The sequence below is a fragment of the Gadus morhua genome, chromosome 23 (assembly GCF_902167405.1).
Source record: "Gadus morhua chromosome 23, gadMor3.0, whole genome shotgun sequence".
Taxonomy (NCBI): Eukaryota; Metazoa; Chordata; class Actinopteri; order Gadiformes; family Gadidae; genus Gadus; species Gadus morhua.
The window spans coordinates 6,004,259-6,022,548 of record NC_044070.1 but is presented as its reverse complement, the minus strand read 5'-3'; the positions used below and the strand labels follow the sequence as shown (position 1 = coordinate 6,022,548).

The 18,290-nt window shown below is 46.6% G+C and overlaps 2 protein-coding genes across 3 annotated transcripts; both read left to right on the top strand.

The window, feature by feature from the left end:
- The first annotated feature begins 2,198 nt into the window (after positions 1-2,198).
- On the top strand, positions 2,199-6,628 carry tubb6 (tubulin, beta 6 class V). The gene is made up of 6 exons (XM_030348566.1): positions 2,199-2,360; positions 2,772-2,880; positions 3,546-3,656; positions 4,557-4,672; positions 4,861-4,989; positions 5,224-6,628. The coding sequence occupies exons 1-6, from the start codon at positions 2,304-2,306 to the stop codon at positions 6,037-6,039; spliced, it is 1,338 nt and encodes a 445-aa protein (XP_030204426.1). The 5' UTR covers positions 2,199-2,303; the 3' UTR covers positions 6,040-6,628.
- Positions 6,629-12,510: 5,882 nt separating this feature from the next.
- On the top strand, positions 12,511-16,974 carry LOC115537009 (ubiquitin carboxyl-terminal hydrolase 37-like). Of its 2 annotated transcripts, XM_030348572.1 has the most exons (9): positions 12,511-12,693; positions 13,202-13,301; positions 13,435-13,511; positions 13,758-13,867; positions 14,435-14,489; positions 14,668-14,822; positions 15,202-15,427; positions 15,518-15,594; positions 15,934-16,974. In XM_030348572.1, exons 1-6 carry the CDS (start codon positions 12,617-12,619, stop codon positions 14,681-14,683), a joined length of 435 nt encoding a protein of 144 aa, XP_030204432.1. In that variant the 5' UTR covers positions 12,511-12,616; the 3' UTR covers positions 14,684-14,822; positions 15,202-15,427; positions 15,518-15,594; positions 15,934-16,974. The 2 variants fall into 2 exon arrangements, with proteins under 2 accessions (XP_030204432.1, XP_030204431.1); XM_030348571.1 differs by lacking the exons at positions 14,435-14,489; positions 14,668-14,822; positions 15,202-15,427; positions 15,518-15,594; positions 15,934-16,974 and having other exon boundaries at positions 13,758-14,199.
- The last annotated feature ends 1,316 nt before the right edge of the window (positions 16,975-18,290 follow it).

Sequence of the window (18,290 nt, the reverse complement as noted above, 5' to 3'; positions counted from 1 at the left end):
TGTCGATTGATTTGATATACCCGCAGGCTCCCCCTGCAGAACATTGCTCTATCAGATGTCCCCATACGCTTGCCAATACAATTGCACAATCAAAGAATCTCATTCCAGGCAGTTCTGTCGCGGGAGGAGACGGGATCTGGGTTAGATTCCCCAAACGACCTAACCTTACATTGTCATTGTCACTATCGATCCAGATCTGCCCTACCTCCCAGAAGCCTCAGGGGAGTGGGATCGCCAACCTGACCTTTGACCTATTCAAACTGCACCGTAAAGAGTTCCTGGGCTGCCTGTCGATCCGGGCCACCTTGTATGAGATGTACATGTTCTCCTATGACCTGGGATACACCAGAGCCAAGCCTTCCATCAAGTTGGTGGAGCCGCCTGGTACTTAATCATTTGTGGGTTGAATTGACACCTATTTTAATGATGGAGGTTTCAATGCAAGTTTTTGTTTTGGTAACCATTTGTAAGGGCAAACCAATGTAGCAATCCCTAGCCATTATTCATCAGTAAATGCTTGTTTGAAGTTGTTTGTATGATTGCAAGCACAACAATCAAATATCTAGCATACTAACTTCTTGTCTCGCTTCATCTCTCCATTTTGCGGTTTGTCTGTCTGTCCGTCTCTCTCAATCTGTCTGTCTCTCTCCTGTATTCTCCCTTGTGCTGTCCCTCTGCCGGTCTGTCTCACTCCTCGCCTGTGACTGTCTGTCTGTTTGCCTTTCTGTCTCTCACTTTGTCTATCTCAATCCTTGTCACTCATTAATGGTCTATGTCTCTCTCTCGTGGTCTGTGTGTCTCTCTCAATCTGTCTCTCTACCCGGGGGTCCATGCGTCTCCTGACCCACTCCGCCAGATTGGCAGGTCAGCTGCTGCTGAACGGCGCGTCGTCATCGCTAAGCGCCATCGGAAAGGACGACGACTATTACTGCTTTGACGGTGGCCGCAACATCCTGTGCATACACTAGCGGCCCCCAGGCCCAGCACAAATGTTTAGGCCCCGCCCATGTATCATGTGTCCCGAACGCTCCGCTCTGTTGGGGTGGGAGCGGCTCGAACTGTGGTTGATGCCTTGATTCATATTCTGGTCGCAGAGTGCTGCAATGATTTGGTTTCAGGGCTGGGTCACAGCAACCCAGCCCTCGGGTCAGCCCCTGGCGTAAGGGTGAGATAAGGGAGTCTATATGTAAATTAGTCATCATCATCAATCATTTTTGTTTAATTTTAAAATGGTACATTTGCATCTGTTTCATTAGTAACCTAAACGGGTTGCATCTTGTTCTAACGGCCTTGTGATATTCTAAGCAAACTGGTTGCTGAGGGGGAAATGCCAGACATTTAACGTGCATGAATAAATAATTCCCATCCCGGCATCATCTGATGGTTTTAGATGTTTTTTAAATGTAAGTGAAATAAAAGTGCTTATTTCCACTCATCTCAGGTGATTTATCCTCACTTTAATTCACAAATAATTGATATGATTATAAACTTATCATAGGGTACTTGCTTTAGACTATTGGTGTGTCTGCTTTGTACCATGGGCGTATAATAGCAGGCACACCTGCGGGGATATGAGGCCAGTCGTCTGGGGACTTCCTCCAGACCTGGTATATGCTTACAAAAACATTCCTGTGACAACCAGACACAGAGCCCTGACAAAGAGTCACCCATCCTGTGTTGACCAGGAACACATTTCTGTCCGTTTGCTTTTCTGCTGGACTGGCTAAAATGTTGACAAAGTGTCTTGAGCGTTAGAAAACATACATCATGCCGTGGTGGAATAAAGTGTCTTGAGTGTTAGAATACTCACATCATGTCTTGGTGGCGTACTTTATAAACCGAAGCTCCACGCCCTGCTGCTGCAGTCTGAAACAGCTGATATATGCGTCATCTGCGCGAAGGTTAAGCACGTGTTCCATTTAGTTTCAGGACGATTTCTGTGCTTCCTCGACCACTATGACATACATGGTTAGATGCCTATAGTGTGTAAGTCGTTTATAATTAACGTTTCCAAGTTGAGACTCTATCATGTAGTGCCACATTTGATCCATACGTATCAGCTCCACTCTAAATACACCCACAATGGACGAGCAAGGGAACAGAACAAGGAGTTGTAAAGTTCATGAACTTTTGTTTGGAATGACTCCCTCCCCAAACTCGTACCCGGTTATGTTCGCGTGCACGCGCTCTGGAGTTGGAATTTAGCGCGGGTTGAGCTAGAGGCTGTCATTAGAGCAGAGACGCACCAGCCGACAGCAGCAAAACCTTTGAAGAGCACAGCAGGCCTACGCACGAGCAGAAACATGAGGGAAATAGTTCATTTACAAGCGGGACAGTGTGGAAATCAGATCGGGACAAAGGTAGGCACATGCTATCTCGCATGTCAACGTTTATTATTTGATAAATTTTTCGTTCTAATCGAGTTAATAATATTTTTTCCTTATTTTAATTGGATTCAATCATTGGTTCTGAATCTAATGAACTGAGTCAACCAAGTTGCGCTCTCTTGATATTTTTTCACTTTTAATAATTCATTTAGTGGTTTCTTGCTTTTCACGAGTAGGCCTAGCATTTTTAAGCGGATGCCATCGTTTGTATTAGAAACAGTGTTAGACAGAAAATGGTTTAGAATTAAACGTCACACTACTTATCCGACTAGTCTCACTAACCCTGTTAACTAAGGAACGAGTGGGTCATTCAATGTTCAGGCGGAACACAATGTTTTATTTGAACGTCGTCATCAGCTTCTTCTTCTTCAATGACTCGTGTAGTTCTGGGAAGTGATCAGTGACGAGCATGGCATCGACCCTACCGGGAACTATGTCGGCGACTCGGTGCTGCAGTTGGAGCGGGCGAACGTCTACTACAACCTGGCGTCCTGTGAGTAAAACTATCGGTTCATTCAAACGTACGTCATTTGGCTCTCTCCACGCATGCGCTTCAAGGCGACTCGAGTGGAGGCGCTCATTCAAACATACGACCTCGCGCACTCTGGATAGCCGAGTGCGCTATGCGTTGAGTCACTGTGACGCGCAAGCGTGGAAAGCCTTCCGCCTTTGACATGGATAGATAACAACAGCTTCTCTCCCGGTGGAGATGTGTCAGTTCAAAGTGAGGAGAAACCCGCTGGCCATAATACCTCTGCTCCTCCACAAACATGGGCCCGCAACAGTAATGCGGAGGAGGATCAAATCTTCCCATGGCCATTTTGTTTTGTTTTCAAAGTGCGTAATTTCTTCCCCCACAGGCTGAACATTGAACTACATGAAGTACTCAGTTTCCACAAGTGTGTATCTAATCCTAATAATTAAATACTCTAAACCTGTGTTGCTTGTTCTTAATGTGGTGCAGATGTGTTTTATGCATATTTTTTTTGGGTTACGTAAATCAGGTTGGTTTTTAGATGCATCTCATTCATAATAAACCGATTAAATAACCTGGGCTGCCCTCAGGGGTTGTGATGATCACTTGTTTAGTTCGGGATTTTTTTAAAAAATACAGAAATGGATGCATTGAATCATGTTCTCGTTTTTTTTGTTTTGCAGCAAATAAATATGTCCCCCGTGCCGTGCTGGTGGACCTGGAGCCAGGGACCATGGACAGTGTGCGCTCAGGGACCTTCGGACAGCTATTCAGACCCGACAACTTCATCTTTGGTAAACACAAAACCTAATTAATGGGGACATATTATACCACCAGGTGTGAGTGTGAATAGCCTTACAAGCCGTTTCGAAAATCTGCCCCATATGACATCACTAGAAACGGCTTGTAAGGCTAATCACATTTCACACCTGGTGGTATGTCCCCTGTACCCTTTATTTTTTATTTTTATAAGGGCCGATATCTGCTTAAATTTGCAAGGTGGACAGTATAAACCAATGTTGACATGTCCCATGCCCTCGGTTATATCATGATTAATTTATTGCCAAGAGTCATAAAGTTAAATGGGATTAACTTCAGGTAGACTCCTTAACATGAGGGGTTGGCTGTCATGTTAATGGAGACTCTTATAATTAAGTTAGACCCACAGTCCTTGTGTATGGGGTAAATGGTCGGATTGAATAACATGCAATCTTCCATATAAACTAACCCCTCCCTTAATTTGAGTGTTCATGGCATAACTATAATCTCGTTTTGAAAAGCGGGTCACTGATGGAAATCTGCTCTTAGTACTGTATAAACAGTGGAGCAGCATTCCTGTTCCAACAGCCCTGGCTCTGTTCAACAAACTGGGTTCACCAGAGGACACAGACCTCTCCCTCTGTCTCCCTCCTACTCCCATGTGTTGCAACATACTGCACTACAGTGCTCTACACGTTGCACTCCAATAAAATGGACTGAAGTACACTACGTTGCTCAACAAATTATAGTAAACAGAACTTGGCCTTTAAACAAATGTTTAAGATTTGTTAAATTAAGCTGTTTGGTACTTTATCAAGAATAGGGGAGACGTGTGTCTGCAGCTGCACATGGGGATGTTTATGTGGGGGACGTATAATAAGGGAAGTGCCTTTTTTAAAAGATGTCTAACTTTTGTTGTGATGGGTTGACCACAGGACAGACAGGTGCTGGGAACAACTGGGCGAAAGGCCACTACACAGAGGGGGCGGAGCTAGTGGAATCGGTGCTGGACGTCGTGAGGAAGGAGTGTGAGAACTGTGACTGTCTACAGGTACACTTTGATATGTTTTGCTATCAATAATAACGGATCAACACTGATATGGGCCTTAAGCAGGTCTACAATAGGATGTCAGCCCTCCGTTTCACTATTGGAAATCTGAAATGCCTCTGTCACCTTTTTATTTTGTGTGTTCAAGTCAACCGCAGCTTGTTGAAGGTGTTGTGCGTGTTTGTGTATAGGGTTTCCAGCTCACCCATTCTCTAGGTGGAGGAACAGGCTCAGGCATGGGCACCCTGCTCATTAGCAAGATCAGAGAGGAGTACCCCGACCGGATCATGAGCACTTTCAGTGTCATGCCCTCCCCCAAGGTATGGCTAACCCTGAAGTTGACCTGCAGAATGTCAAGTCAATCAGCCAAAGGCTGGTTGTAGGTGTTAATTTTTTACCCTGGTTTGATTCATTCATTGATGCTTCTGGATTTTTTTATGTTGGATGAATCATAACACGCCGTTTAAAATATGGATATATTAATATTTACAATAGAGGGATGATAGCTAATGGATTCGTGACTGTGATGACCAATGGCCTGACCCCTCATCCAGGTGTCTGACACGGTGGTGGAGCCCTACAACGCCACCCTCTCCGTGCACCAGCTAGTGGAGAACACAGACGCGACGTACTGCATCGACAACGAGGCGCTCTACGACATCTGCTTCCGCACGCTCAAGCTGACCACGCCCACCTACGGCGACCTCAACCACCTGGTGTCGGCCACCATGAGCGGCATCACCACCTCCCTGCGCTTCCCCGGGCAGCTCAACGCCGACCTCCGCAAGCTGGCCGTCAACATGGTGCCCTTCCCCCGCCTGCACTTCTTCATGCCCGGCTTCGCCCCGCTGACGGCCCGCGGTAGCCAGCAGTACCGCGCCCTCTCCGTGCCCGAGCTCACGCAGCAGATGTTCGACTCGAAGAACATGATGGCGGCGTGCGACCCGCGCCACGGCCGCTACCTCACGGTGGCCACCGTGTTCCGCGGCCAGATGTCCATGAAGGAGGTGGACGAGCAGATGCTCAACGTGCAGAACAAGAACAGCAGCTACTTCGTGGAGTGGATCCCCAACAACGTGAAGGTGGCGGTGTGCGACGTGGCGCCCCGCGGCCTCAAGATGTCGGCCACCTTCATCGGCAACAGCACGGCCATCCAGGAGATCTTCAAGCGCATCTCGGAGCAGTTCTCCGCCATGTTCCGCCGCAAGGCCTTCCTCCACTGGTTCACGGGCGAGGGCATGGACGAGATGGAGTTCACAGAGGCGGAGAGCAACATGAACGACCTGGTGTCCGAGTACCAGCAGTACCAGGACGCTACGGCCGAGGAGGAGGAGAACTTTGACGAGGAGGCGGACGAAGAGATAGCGTAAGGAACAAGCTGACATTGGTGAAGGGATGGCGAAAGATTATGGTATACAATGTCGTTCAGACATTGGTCCAGGTAGGAGGAAGAAGAATCTCCAGAATCCAATTTGGGTATCAAACCTTGACAGACTCGTCCAGAGTCTGTTAAGCAAAAACAAAACTTGTCTATAAAGTTAAATTTAAAAGAACTCTGATATTGACGACTGATTCAGGATCAACATTTACGCTACTGGAGAAAACTCTGATACAAACTTAAATTCCTTCCTACAAGTTTATATTACACTGATAGTAGCTACTATTCTTCAAGTGTAACATATGTAGATAGAGATTTAATTTAACTAAATGTATATTACAAACTATAAGCAAATAAGCCCACATCCATCATAGTATCCGACATGCAAGTAACAAAAAAAGGAAAAGGAAAGTATTTAACAATTTACTCTGAACAGTGGGTTTTACTTAATCAAAACAAAAGCGTCTTTTGTGTTTAAATGTTGTTTGTGTTGTGTTGTATGAAAAGGTGACTTATTTTTAAGTGTTGACCCCAGTGGTTCATTCCAGGGGAAATAAATCAAAATGTTTGTTCTGAGCTCACTTCTTCGTGCAGTGTTATGTGTTTTGTGTGCGTTTTACTCATTGAGGTTCATGGAGGGAATGTGTCGCATTTTGCAGCTCACTGATGGTATGTCAACTCCAATAACCTTAACACACACCTAACCACACACTCAAATGCATGCAGAACAGGAATGAGCCAGTCAACAGCTTTCTAATCTCACATCATTGTGTTGCTAATGTGATCCTACAGCAGATGTATTTGTTCAGACAAAAGCCAGGGAACAAAGAGCCTGGGTGCTCACTGTCAGATTCAATGCCAAATGCTTTGCTCATGTCTGCCTGGCCTGTTGGAATGGGTGAATGTAGGCTTTTGTGGGTGTCTGCGTTCAGCTGTGATGAGTAATGAAACACTGGCCTCCTATTGGCAAAATTCAGTGTTTCCTTTCAACCTTGAACTTCCACAAAATGGAGCCTCATTCAAATCCTGAGACGAGGCAGCATACCTCAGACAGGGAAATTGGAAGTGGGGTCAGAGTTCATGAGTGGACAATCTGTTCGGTATAGTAGGTAGCACAGACCTGCTGAAACTGGGCGTTTCCAGGTCTGTTAATCTGTTTATTGCATCACCATTGTAATTATTTGCACACAATATACAGGGCGTTAGGCATTCTAGTCTGAATTTTCTGTTTAATCTTCAAGTTTCAACTTTTTACGTCATGTTTAGTCTACATAGAGATGCATGTGTTACGGTATACCGAATATTGGAAAGCTATCAGTAAGTTGAACTGACCTGGGTCTGTGATCTTGACCAATAAACAGGAGGTGGACCGAAGAGCAGCACGAGGAATCAATCGGAGACCCGGAGAACAGCCTCAGCCCAATCAACTGTTAGTACAGATCGGCCTGCAACATATTTCACTTATGAAACTTCGACATTGCCGTGGCTTTGACATTGACTGATCCACTGGTTAGGCTTTTGTATGACAAATTATCCAATAGTGATGTTTTAGGATACATTCCAGATGGCAACAAGGACCGCCTTATAAACGTCATGTCATTCAGCTTAATGATGTCAACTGACCCCTGTTTCTTGAATGGTCTAAAGCGTTGTGTAGCTAGATCCAGTGGTTTGGTGAAAGATGTGCTGTGAACATTTCAATAGTACTGGAGTACGCCAGCCAAAATGCAGTCATCCACAATGTAGTAGACCTGGGCAAAAAAAGCCTTGGATCGATAGATGGTCCAACCACCAAAAACAAATGAAGATAACCTGCATATGTACTACTGCAGAGAAATCATGCTTTCATGTGATTATTGTAACAGTTTTTACCTCAATAGACAAAGTTGGATGCATTTGTATTTTGCCAGTCCCCGTGGATGACAAAGTCTGGGTGAAGTTGGCATAATATTGTCAAATGTATTCAAAACCATTTCCATTTTTGACGAGATTACAAATAAAGAATAATTGGATTTCCCTTTCAGCCACACACATTACTAATGCTAACATAACAGGAGGTGTATTATGATTATGGTGTTATACTGTGTAGACACATGATCAGGGCACACAGTGATTTGGATGTCATTGGGAAACAACGCTGCCATAGGTCACGATGCCTCCAAAGATTAAACAGTTTGGGCTATGGAACGTTCTACGACGCCACACTATTCTTCACTGAGCATAGTTTGCCTAAAGTCCCTCATGTGAACACAATGTGACGTACAAATTAATATATGTAGGCCTACCAAGAAATAGCTTGCCTTTTTTTCGGGCCATAATAATAATTAATAGGGCCATAATAATTCAGAAGTGAACAATTATTACCAGAAAATAATTAAGAATAAGTTGACCTGTTCACAGAGTGAGGCTAGCGTGTTCTGCCAGAGAACTACATGAGATTCAATGTCTATTAGCATTAAAAATGATTGCTCGGGCAGGTTAAAAAAAGCACATCTTTGTACGAATGCTACTGCTGATGTTAATATGAGGGAAATGTGTAATGTCTATTAATAGTTCTGTGGTATATCTACTGTCAGCATAGTAATAAGGTCCTGAAGCAGTTCAGGATGGACCTACAAGTGGCAGCTGACAGGAGGGAAAACCAAAGTCCATCTTTAATCTCATTGATGCTATCTCAATTGTTTGAGTGCAATAACATCTGGATTTATGAGAGGTTTAACTCAAAAGATGACTCATTAAATATATTGATAATATCCTCCAATCACATCACCGCAGTACAATTAGTTTCTGGTCCATTCACATGAACCACACGTATGATTATGAATCACATCCCAGTATATCAGAACACATGAGGTTTATCTCAGGACTCCATCAGGAGCGATGGACACTTCCAGGGTCAGGGGTTTGATTCCCACACAGGTTAGAATCTCTGTATGTATTTAAAAAGGATTAACAAAGCTTATTTCATAAAGCTAGAGTAAAACACAGTCACACACACATGATAGAATGCCCCGATACATCGGTGCTTCAGTGGCTCTATGATGTCATAAGAAGGCCCATTCCAAGGCAGCCCTGGCAACCAGCCTCATGTTCCACTTGAGGCAGTTCAAGTTGGACGAGCAGAGAGATTGGATGATAATAATTCAGCATTGCTAAATTATTATCGTGCGAGAATGAATTTCTTAGCAAGCCTGTGTTGCTGGCCCTGCATCGCACCTCAGGTACGTGAGACCCACCCAATGAAACCAGTACATGAGTTTCAACGGCTGTTGGAATTCCAGTTTGATCTTTTTGCTTTCCTTTGAAGAAAATCCAATCTGCATGTGCAAATACTTCTGTACTTCTATAATATATATTACTGTACTGTGTGATCATTGTTCTGTGGTGTTCCTCCTCTCAACAGCGATACCAGGCGAGTCCTGCAGCGGAGCAGGTCGACCCGACACGGCCCACAGAGGGCCAGGGCCTCTCTGTGACTCTCTGCAGCGTCGACACGCTGAGCATCAGCAGTGAGGACCACCGGGACCCTCCGGGCTCCGACCCCTCCACCCACTCAGACCCAGCTCCGCCCCCCGAGAGCAGGCCCCTCCCCCAGAGGCCCAGGCCCCGCTGGGGGTGGCTGCGGCGTTTTGGCCTCCCCAAGGTTGGTCTCACTCTACTGAACTGAGAGGTCTTACTGGAGGATCGTAGTCTGTAGTCGTCCTCCTTTGGATTAAAGGGTCCCCAAAGTAGGATTTATTTATTAAGTTAAAGTAGTTTGTTGTTGTCTGTGTAGCTGTAGCCAATATCAAATTATTTACTTCAGTTTATTTAGTTTAAACTCAAATTCATACATTAGATAATGTATTCTCTATGTCTCTATGTGTAACTGAAATCTCTTTTCCTCACTATGACTGTTACTCACCGTATTACTGGCAACAGCGAAAACAGGAGCAGAAGCTGGCTGGAGGGAAGAAGGCCACCCCCTCCGAGATGGCCCAGGCCGGCCCAGCCACGGGCCAGGGCTCCAGGCCGGCCACCCCCTCCGAGGTGGCCCAGGCCGGCCCAGCCACGGGCCAGGGCTCCAGGCTGGCCACCCCCTCCGAGGTGGCCCAGGCCAGCCCAGCCACGGGCCAGGGCTCCAGGCCGGCGCGCCCCACCGAGGCAGGGCAGCTCCAGGAGGATAGAGCTGCTGCCCTGAGGTAGGTGCTGGAGGAGAGGACCCCAGGTGACCCCTGGTGACCTCCGGTGACCTCTGGGGACCTCCGGTGGCCTCTGGTATCATCGTAGATCTCCACATGGATACCGTTCTCCAAAATGAAACCTTTAAGCATCCTTGGGCAAGCTGCCCTAAACCGTAAACTGCATTGGATTAAAGCGCCCCTAATAAAGTGACTAAACAGTAACTATGTATCTATGTTTGACCCATAGGGAGGCCCGGACCCCTTGGTTGGACAGTCAGGGTGACAGGGTGCAGGCCGGACCCTCCGTAGACAGGGACCTCGTCCGGGGGCCGTTATCCCAGTCTGGTGGCCTCCTCACCAGGCAGACCGCCCCCCCTCGCCTCACAGAGCAGCAGCTGGGCTTCCTGGGGTGAGTGCTGGATGACGGGCTCATACACACCAACCCACAGTAGACACACCAGTAGCATGATCCACACCAGGGAGGTCATTCAGCAAACAGACTGGCAGCCGGTACAACTGCACTACCGCTGATATCCACTAGATGTGGGGGTGGTTGTGGCTCTATATCGATATATTATCCATTTGAATGCATGTTAGAGTTAACCTATAAAATACAAACCATAATCATGATAATTGTGCAGCAATCAATATCCCTGACTGATAATGATCGGCGATAGATGTATCTTCATCTCATGAACGTTCAGATGTGTTCTTATTTAAAATAGATAAATAATAATAATACCTTGATATGAATACCAATGCATCGATAGACAAAGTACTTCCTTCCTGGCTCCTGGTGGCTAGTAGTGAGGTGAAGCCTTGCTACCTGTTGTTGTGTGTGTGTGTTCTCAGGCTCCCCAACCTGGCACAGAGCTGCTATTTAAACTCCACCCTGCAGAGTCTCCTGACCCTGAGGGTCTTCAGTCAGGAGATGGAGCAGACGCAGTGGGCTTGGAGTTTAGCCCCCTCTGCACAGCTGCTCAGGTACACACACTGGCAAACCCACTGGCAAACGCACACACACACACACACGCACACACACACAGACACACACACACACACACACACGATGCGATGCGATTTCCTGCATTCTAGTCCATTTTAGGGTGACCTGCTGGACCCTGGCAAATCCTAAATCCCTTTTAATTCATAGCTTACATTTTCAGTTGCAGGGCCTGCTCAATAGAATACTATTTAATGGAAAGAAACCATATCCACTTAACTATTGACTTCTAGAGATTTTTATGTAAACTACAGTGGCAAAATAATAACTTAAGGTCTATTTTGCTATTTTGCCTGACTTAACTTTCAGTAGATTCAAAGCCACCCCCTCTAGAGTCTATAGCATATAACCACGTTGTCTGATTACAGTTTAATGTAACAGTAAACTGACAAAATTGCTAATTAACACCACAACTGCAAATTTACCACACGGAGATTACTATGGCAACCGGTCAAGCAAATTTTCATTTTGCCATCAATCTGTGCGCGCATTCGCCGTGTTGATAAACAAATAAGCCCCCTATAGGTCCATGATTTTGTAGCAAAGAATTATCCATGCTGTTGCATGTCCTTTCCACTAGATAGCATCATGCTGTCAGTGTTGTCACATCTTCAAAAGCTTAAGAAAGAGCCGGGGCTTTTGAAAGCCGCCCTCCCGCTCCGCGCCTGCCTGTATTCAAGAGGTACTGAATTCCCCCTACCAGCCCCCTGCGCAGAATTGTTGACCTGGGGCGGGCGGGAGCGAGACCTGACCTAGCGGCATATGGCCACTGAGCGCAATGTGGGGCTCCTGCCACTAGGGGGTGGTAAAAGAATCCAAAAAAAATCCCATGGGCCCCCCTCTGCCTTGCCCCCCCAAGCCTGTCCACCTTACTCCCCAAGTCCAGCGGCCCTGCATACACACACACACACACAGACCCACTGATTGACAGCTAGCTCCTACATAGAAGTACTTTCCTCCCCCCAGGGAGTTTGCGGCCATTGGGACATCACGTTGCACCGGCAACAACGGCCACAAGATGGCAGTGCTGAGTTCGTTTAAGAAGAGGGTTTCGCTGCAGGCCGCAGAGTTCAAGGACGGTGGACAAAAAGTGAGTTCCCCCCCCCTCTCCATATATACCAAACAACTTCTTTACTTTGTGTGCGGTTGTGTTCAACATGCGTGTATGTGTGTGTGCGTGCGTGTGTGTGTGTGTGTGTTTGTATGCTGGCGTCTTGTATGCTTGTGTGTATGCTTGTGTTTGTGTGTGTATGACTGTATTTGCCTGTTTTATGTATGTATATGTATGTATGTGTGTGTGTGTGTGTGTGTGTTTGTGTGTGTAGGACGCCCATGAGTTCCTGACCGCTGTGCTGGACCAGTTGAGGGGTCTGTCCCTCCTGCTAAAGCCAGCCGCTCTGGACATGCTGGGAAGGACCTACTCCTGCCCCGTGGAGGCTCACCTGCTCTTCAACATGAGGAGAACCAGGACCTGCAAGGGGTAACTCAACTCCACCTCAACCCCCTGGCAGACGCACACACTGCCTCTCTTGATTATTTTCTAAACGACCATACTTCTACAAGTTTAAAATAGCAATAGAAAATTCAGAGAATCACAGATACGTTTGAGAAATAGATTTGAACACAGAGGAACTACAAACTACTTGAACGACATTAAGCCGTCAATGGTTTTCCTTAGAAGGATATTGACCGCTGTGGGATGCTGCAGTCACTCTGGGCGGCTGATCCAGAGAAGAGTAGACATTGAACACTTCCTCCCTGTAGGTCTTGGTCCTCCCTGTAGGTCTTGTCCTCCCTGTAGGTCTTGGTCCTCCCTGTAGGTCTTGTCCTCACTGTAGGTCTTGTCCTCCCTGTAGGTCTTGGTCCTCACCTTAGTGGTTAACGATATGGAGGCCTTGATGTAGGGAGGACGTCGGCCCCAGCAGCAGTGTATCCTGCTCTGGGCCAGCAGTCTTCATCAGTGTCTCCCGTATGTTCTCCTGTGTTAGATGTGAGGGCCAGTCCTCGTCCATGGAGGTCTTCACCAACCTGTCCCTGGACCTGGAGCCTGGAGGCTCGGTGAGCCAGGCCCTGGACAGATACCTCACGGTCAGTGACCCCACCCTGGGTCATGGACCCACCATGCTGTCGCTCATCCCCCCCCTCGTGCTGCTGCGGGCGGATGGTTGTTCTGTGTGAGGGTCAAACCCAGGCATGTGTTGTGTTGTTGTTGTATTTGTAGGAGAGCTCTCTGAAGTACGCCTGCCAGTGCGGAGGAAATACATCTGGCATGCAGACCTGCTTCCTGACCCTACCTAAGTGAGTGATTCTACAAGCTAGAGAGATAATGATCTACACTAGCTTTTATTTCCAGTGTTTGTTGTAACAGGAAGGCGGTATAGCATAGTGGGCCGCTGGGTTTCCAACCCCCAGCCTTAATGTGTTAGAACACGCTCAGACCGGTTCTGGACAGGAAGCGTCTGGCTCTGACCGGTTCTGAACAGATTGTGAGTCACTTTGTATTAACTCCTGTCGCTCCAACTGCTCTTGCCTCGTCTCCTGCAGCGTTCTGGTCCTCCACCTGAAACGCTTCCGCTTCACCCTCACTGGGAGGATAGAGAAGGTGGAGGATGAAGTCCTCCTGTCCAGAAACCTGGGACTCAGCATTGGGACAGGTGCTGAAGCTTTGTCCCTGTCCTGTTCACAAGATCCAATATCTTATCCACTTATATCTCTTGTTTCAGTATTATGTACACAATGAGAGAATAATCAAGGACAGACGTAGACAAAGAGTATATGTTGATTGAATAACTGAAACGATGAATAGGTGTAGCCTTTACTAACCCTTCAAATGATTCATTTCATACTACAGAGGCAGGGAGTGAGGTCAGCAACACCATGGTGAGAAGAACAGAGAGAGAGAGAGAGAGAGAGAGAGAGAGAGAGAGAGAGAGAGAGAGAGAGAGAGAGAGAGAGAGAGAGAGAGAGAGAGAGATAATATTAGAGAGATAAGAAGCTAATAAGTTATACAAATTTGTCTTTTTAATAACATGAAGCAAGATAAACATGCAGAATAATTGCTAATATAAGGTAATATAGCCGCCCTAACTTGAGCTTAACTTCAACCTGAACTGTTAGTAAGATGAAGGAAGAAGTGCAGGAAATGTTCTCTGTGTGTGAACCTGCTGCTGTCCTGCCGACGCCGTGCTCACTGTTCAGTATGATACGCGTTTCCTTCCCAGGAGAAGTACACACTCGTGAGTGTACTGAGCCACATCGGTGCCCGGGCTACATCAGGTGACACAAACACACACAAACACACACATACACTTTGGGAGTTTTGTGTATGTTGCTTGCAGTTACACTGTCCTGGGTAGATTGGTTATTGAACGATTGACTTATTGATTATTGATGATCGATCATGAGGATGATATGATTGGGCACGTCAGAAATGTATCTTTGAACCCGCCCCCAGGACATTACATCAGTGAGGGGGCCTATCCGGAAGAGGGCAACAACCTGGCTGACCAATGGCTGCGCTACAATGACCTGAAGGTGTCACGGACCACCGGCAGGGCCGTCTGTCGCCGGCGGCAACGCACAGCCTACCTGCTGTTCTACCAGCGACAGGTAGGAGGAAGAATTAAATCACATTCAAAAGGCACAAAGACAGATAATCTGGACTCCAGCAGGCCATGTTTCAAATCAAAGTCTGGTAGGCTGGCCATTATCTATGCTCAGTTAATTAAACTCCCTTTCTGAAAGCGTCATTGACTAGCACATCTGAGTTTCTCTTTGGTAGAATGTCTCTGTAACGAAACAGGACCCAAGGCGTGACTCGGCCCCTCAGCCTCTGGTGTCCGGCCCAAGCTCTGAGCCGTCTCCCCCTCGGGAGTTCTGCTGTAACGTGGAAGACTGCTGGACCCCAGATTAGCTCCACTGTAGATAATGATGGGGTGAATGAGTCTGCAGTATCCTACAATACGTGGTGTTTCCTTTGTGTGTCCAGGTGTAGAACAGTCTGGGGTCTGGGTGGGGGTGGGGGAAGGGCCCTCTGGTCTTGGGTGGGTGTCAGGGATGTTGAGGAGCAGACCAACATCCCATCCCAGAGTCCCAGAGCCCCCCGAGACCACGCTGAGCCCACCCAGGAGCGATGGAGTCCCAGACACAGTGGTCTCCTCCACCCAGGCAGCCCCATCCCTCAGCTCCTGCTGCAGCAGATTCCCCTCGCCGAGGTGGGTCTCACTCAGCCTCACTGAACTTATATGTCTGTTTGAATACGTTAGTCCGTAGCGCTCCTCCTGACTCTAGCCTACTTTAAATAGTTTGCTTCATTGCAACGGGGAAAACTGGGGCAGAAGTTGGCCGGAGGAAAGAACCATTGGTGTGGTCAGCAGCTCAGGTGAGACTTTAAATAACTGATCATTCACACACACAAGGCCCCGCTGCTGCTAGACCTACCATGCATGTTCACCTGGACACTCACCTATTGATTCATGTATTCATCATGTTTATTCATACTGTTCATTTTATGCACATTTCGTGTACAGTAATATTACTTTGGTATTCTATGACCTTTATCATTTACTTCTATTGTCATTAGTATGATTATTATTTTCTGTTCTTAGCACAGCAATGTGATTGAAGATTATTTTGAACTTGTGTCTGTGTGTGTGTGTGTGTGTGTGTGTGTGTGTGTGTGTGTGTGTGTGTGTGTGTGTGTGTTTTTTGAACCTACCAGTACAATCACTAGGCCGACGGCCCCCCCCCTCCGAGGTGGCCCAGGTACGCGCCCCACCGAGGCAGGGTGTGTGCATCGGTGTTGTTGTATTTGGACTGTACCAGGGAAATTACTAGGCCGACGCCCCAGCCAGCAGCTCTGGACATGGTGGGAAGGACCTACTCCTGCCCCGCGAGCAGACAGCAGCTCACACAAGGCAGCCGGTGCTGCAGTAGTAGCCCCCCCCCCCCCGTCGCCAGGTGGGGCCCTTCGACGGGGAAGAGGTCCTCGTCATCGACGGTTGAGGCGTTGGATGGGCCGAGAACATCCAGCAGCAAATCCAACCAGGAGAGAGAGAATATATCAGCTCTGTTAAATATAGTCTCAGTCGTAAAGTAATTTACTCAGATCGCTCATGTAAAGTAAATAGTCCATGGCACTTCAAACGGTCGTCCTGTCGCTGGTCCGAGTCCTCTGCAGCTCATCCAGAATGCAGCAGCCCGGTCTGTCTTCAACCTACCCCATGTCCCACACAATGCACCACTGCTCTGCACCCTGCCCTCGCTACCGGTGGCTAATAAAATCGGATTCAAGTCACCGGTAATTGCCTACCGTGACGTGAAAGGCTTTGGCCCATCCTACCTCCAAGACACGGTCCAACCGTTCCCCCCAGGCCACCCACTGTGTCCGCCAAACAGCTTGCTACTCCTTCAAATAATACAAATAATATAATCCAATTTGTTTATTTCTTGTCTCTATAATGTAGCATGGCTGAATGTCCTTATTGTATGCCGCTTTGGACAAAAGCGTCAGCTAAATATGTAATGTAATGTAAGTGTAACAGATAGCCACTAGGTGGCGAACCAACACAACCCATGATTCCCAGGCCTCTTAAAACCAGTGGCGTCCCTATGCTGTTTTATTCAGGGCTAAAGCCTCTGAGGTTATTTAATTAGCCCCGAATATGATCTTTGGGAGAAAAAAATCAAATAAAAAATATTCATAAACATTTATGAGTAGCCTAGTCTAGATAGTCCTTCTGGCAAGAGAATAAACAACAACCTGTTTACCACCCCAAGTGTATTAACCTATCCTATCCCCAGTCAGATCTGTGTGTGTGTGTGTGTGTGTGTGTGTGTGTGTGTGTGTGTGTGTGTGTGTGTGTGTGTGTGTGTGTGTGTGTGTGTGTGTGTAAGGTCTGTGTGACAGTTTGACCACTTTTCCTGTCTGTTTAACTGCCTATCAATAGTGTGCATTGATGGATAGTGTATGAACAGTAAACTTTCAAGCATACAGTATATTCAAGCTCTTTATTCAAGCAACAAACACTCACAAACATCTCTCCCTCTCACCATGGCTCTGTACTGCAGACTAAAAGAGTCAGCGTCGGCTGAGGGCTTTAAATATGGTGTCAGGAAACACCTGCTGCCACTGATTGGCCCAATTTGGGCCAAACCATTTTCCCTTGCGTCAAAGGAGGCCACTGGACATTGACATTGGACATTAATGAGCGACAAGCCGAAATGCACTAGTGAAAATCACTGATCTACAAGATGAAATTAACTTTAACACGCATGCTGTATTTTCATGGTGGATTTGCAAAAAGCCACAGTTTTATAATCCCCCTGTTGATTTGGCCTGTCTAGTGGGAGGGGCCATGGGATATAAAATGGGTGAGCTGCTGTCCTTCTGACAGTCTGCTGTATGCTGTTGCCAGAAGAGGTTGTCTGTGTTGAGCAGGGTGCTCAGCTCTCCACGAGATGCAAATATCTACTGAGGTGATTATTCCATTATGGTTAAATGCATTTAGTGATTGAGCTTAATGTGCATTTATATTGCTAATGGATTATTTTATGTATTGACATTGATTATTTGATTCTGAATATGCTTGATTTATTATAGAGAATATTTGATTATTGATTATTTGAATTGATTGAATTAATTGATTTTGGAATTGGTTTTGAATGGTTTTATTTCTATTTTCAGATATTTGGTGGTTGGCCTCCTCTGTTTTGCACTTATCTCACACTTTGGGGGAATAAATGTTATTAAAAACCTATTTGCAACTGTGTGCCTTGCCATCTATTGGGTTTGAATGTCTGGCTCATATCGCTACCAGAAAAAGTAATCACAAAGACTGGAACAGTAAACCTGATGTCCAATTTCAGCATGATTGACTCTGAAACTCTTTGAGAAAACGTTACAAAGCCTCAGCTCCTCCACGTGCAAACCAGTTACTCTGCCCACCATCTTTTTTAAATCTGTCCTTCACCTACTAACGTCAGATCTGCTTAAAATCATAAATTCATCTTTGGAGACTGACATTTTCCCCAAATCCCTAAAGACTGCTATTATAAAAACCAGTACTTAAAAAGAAC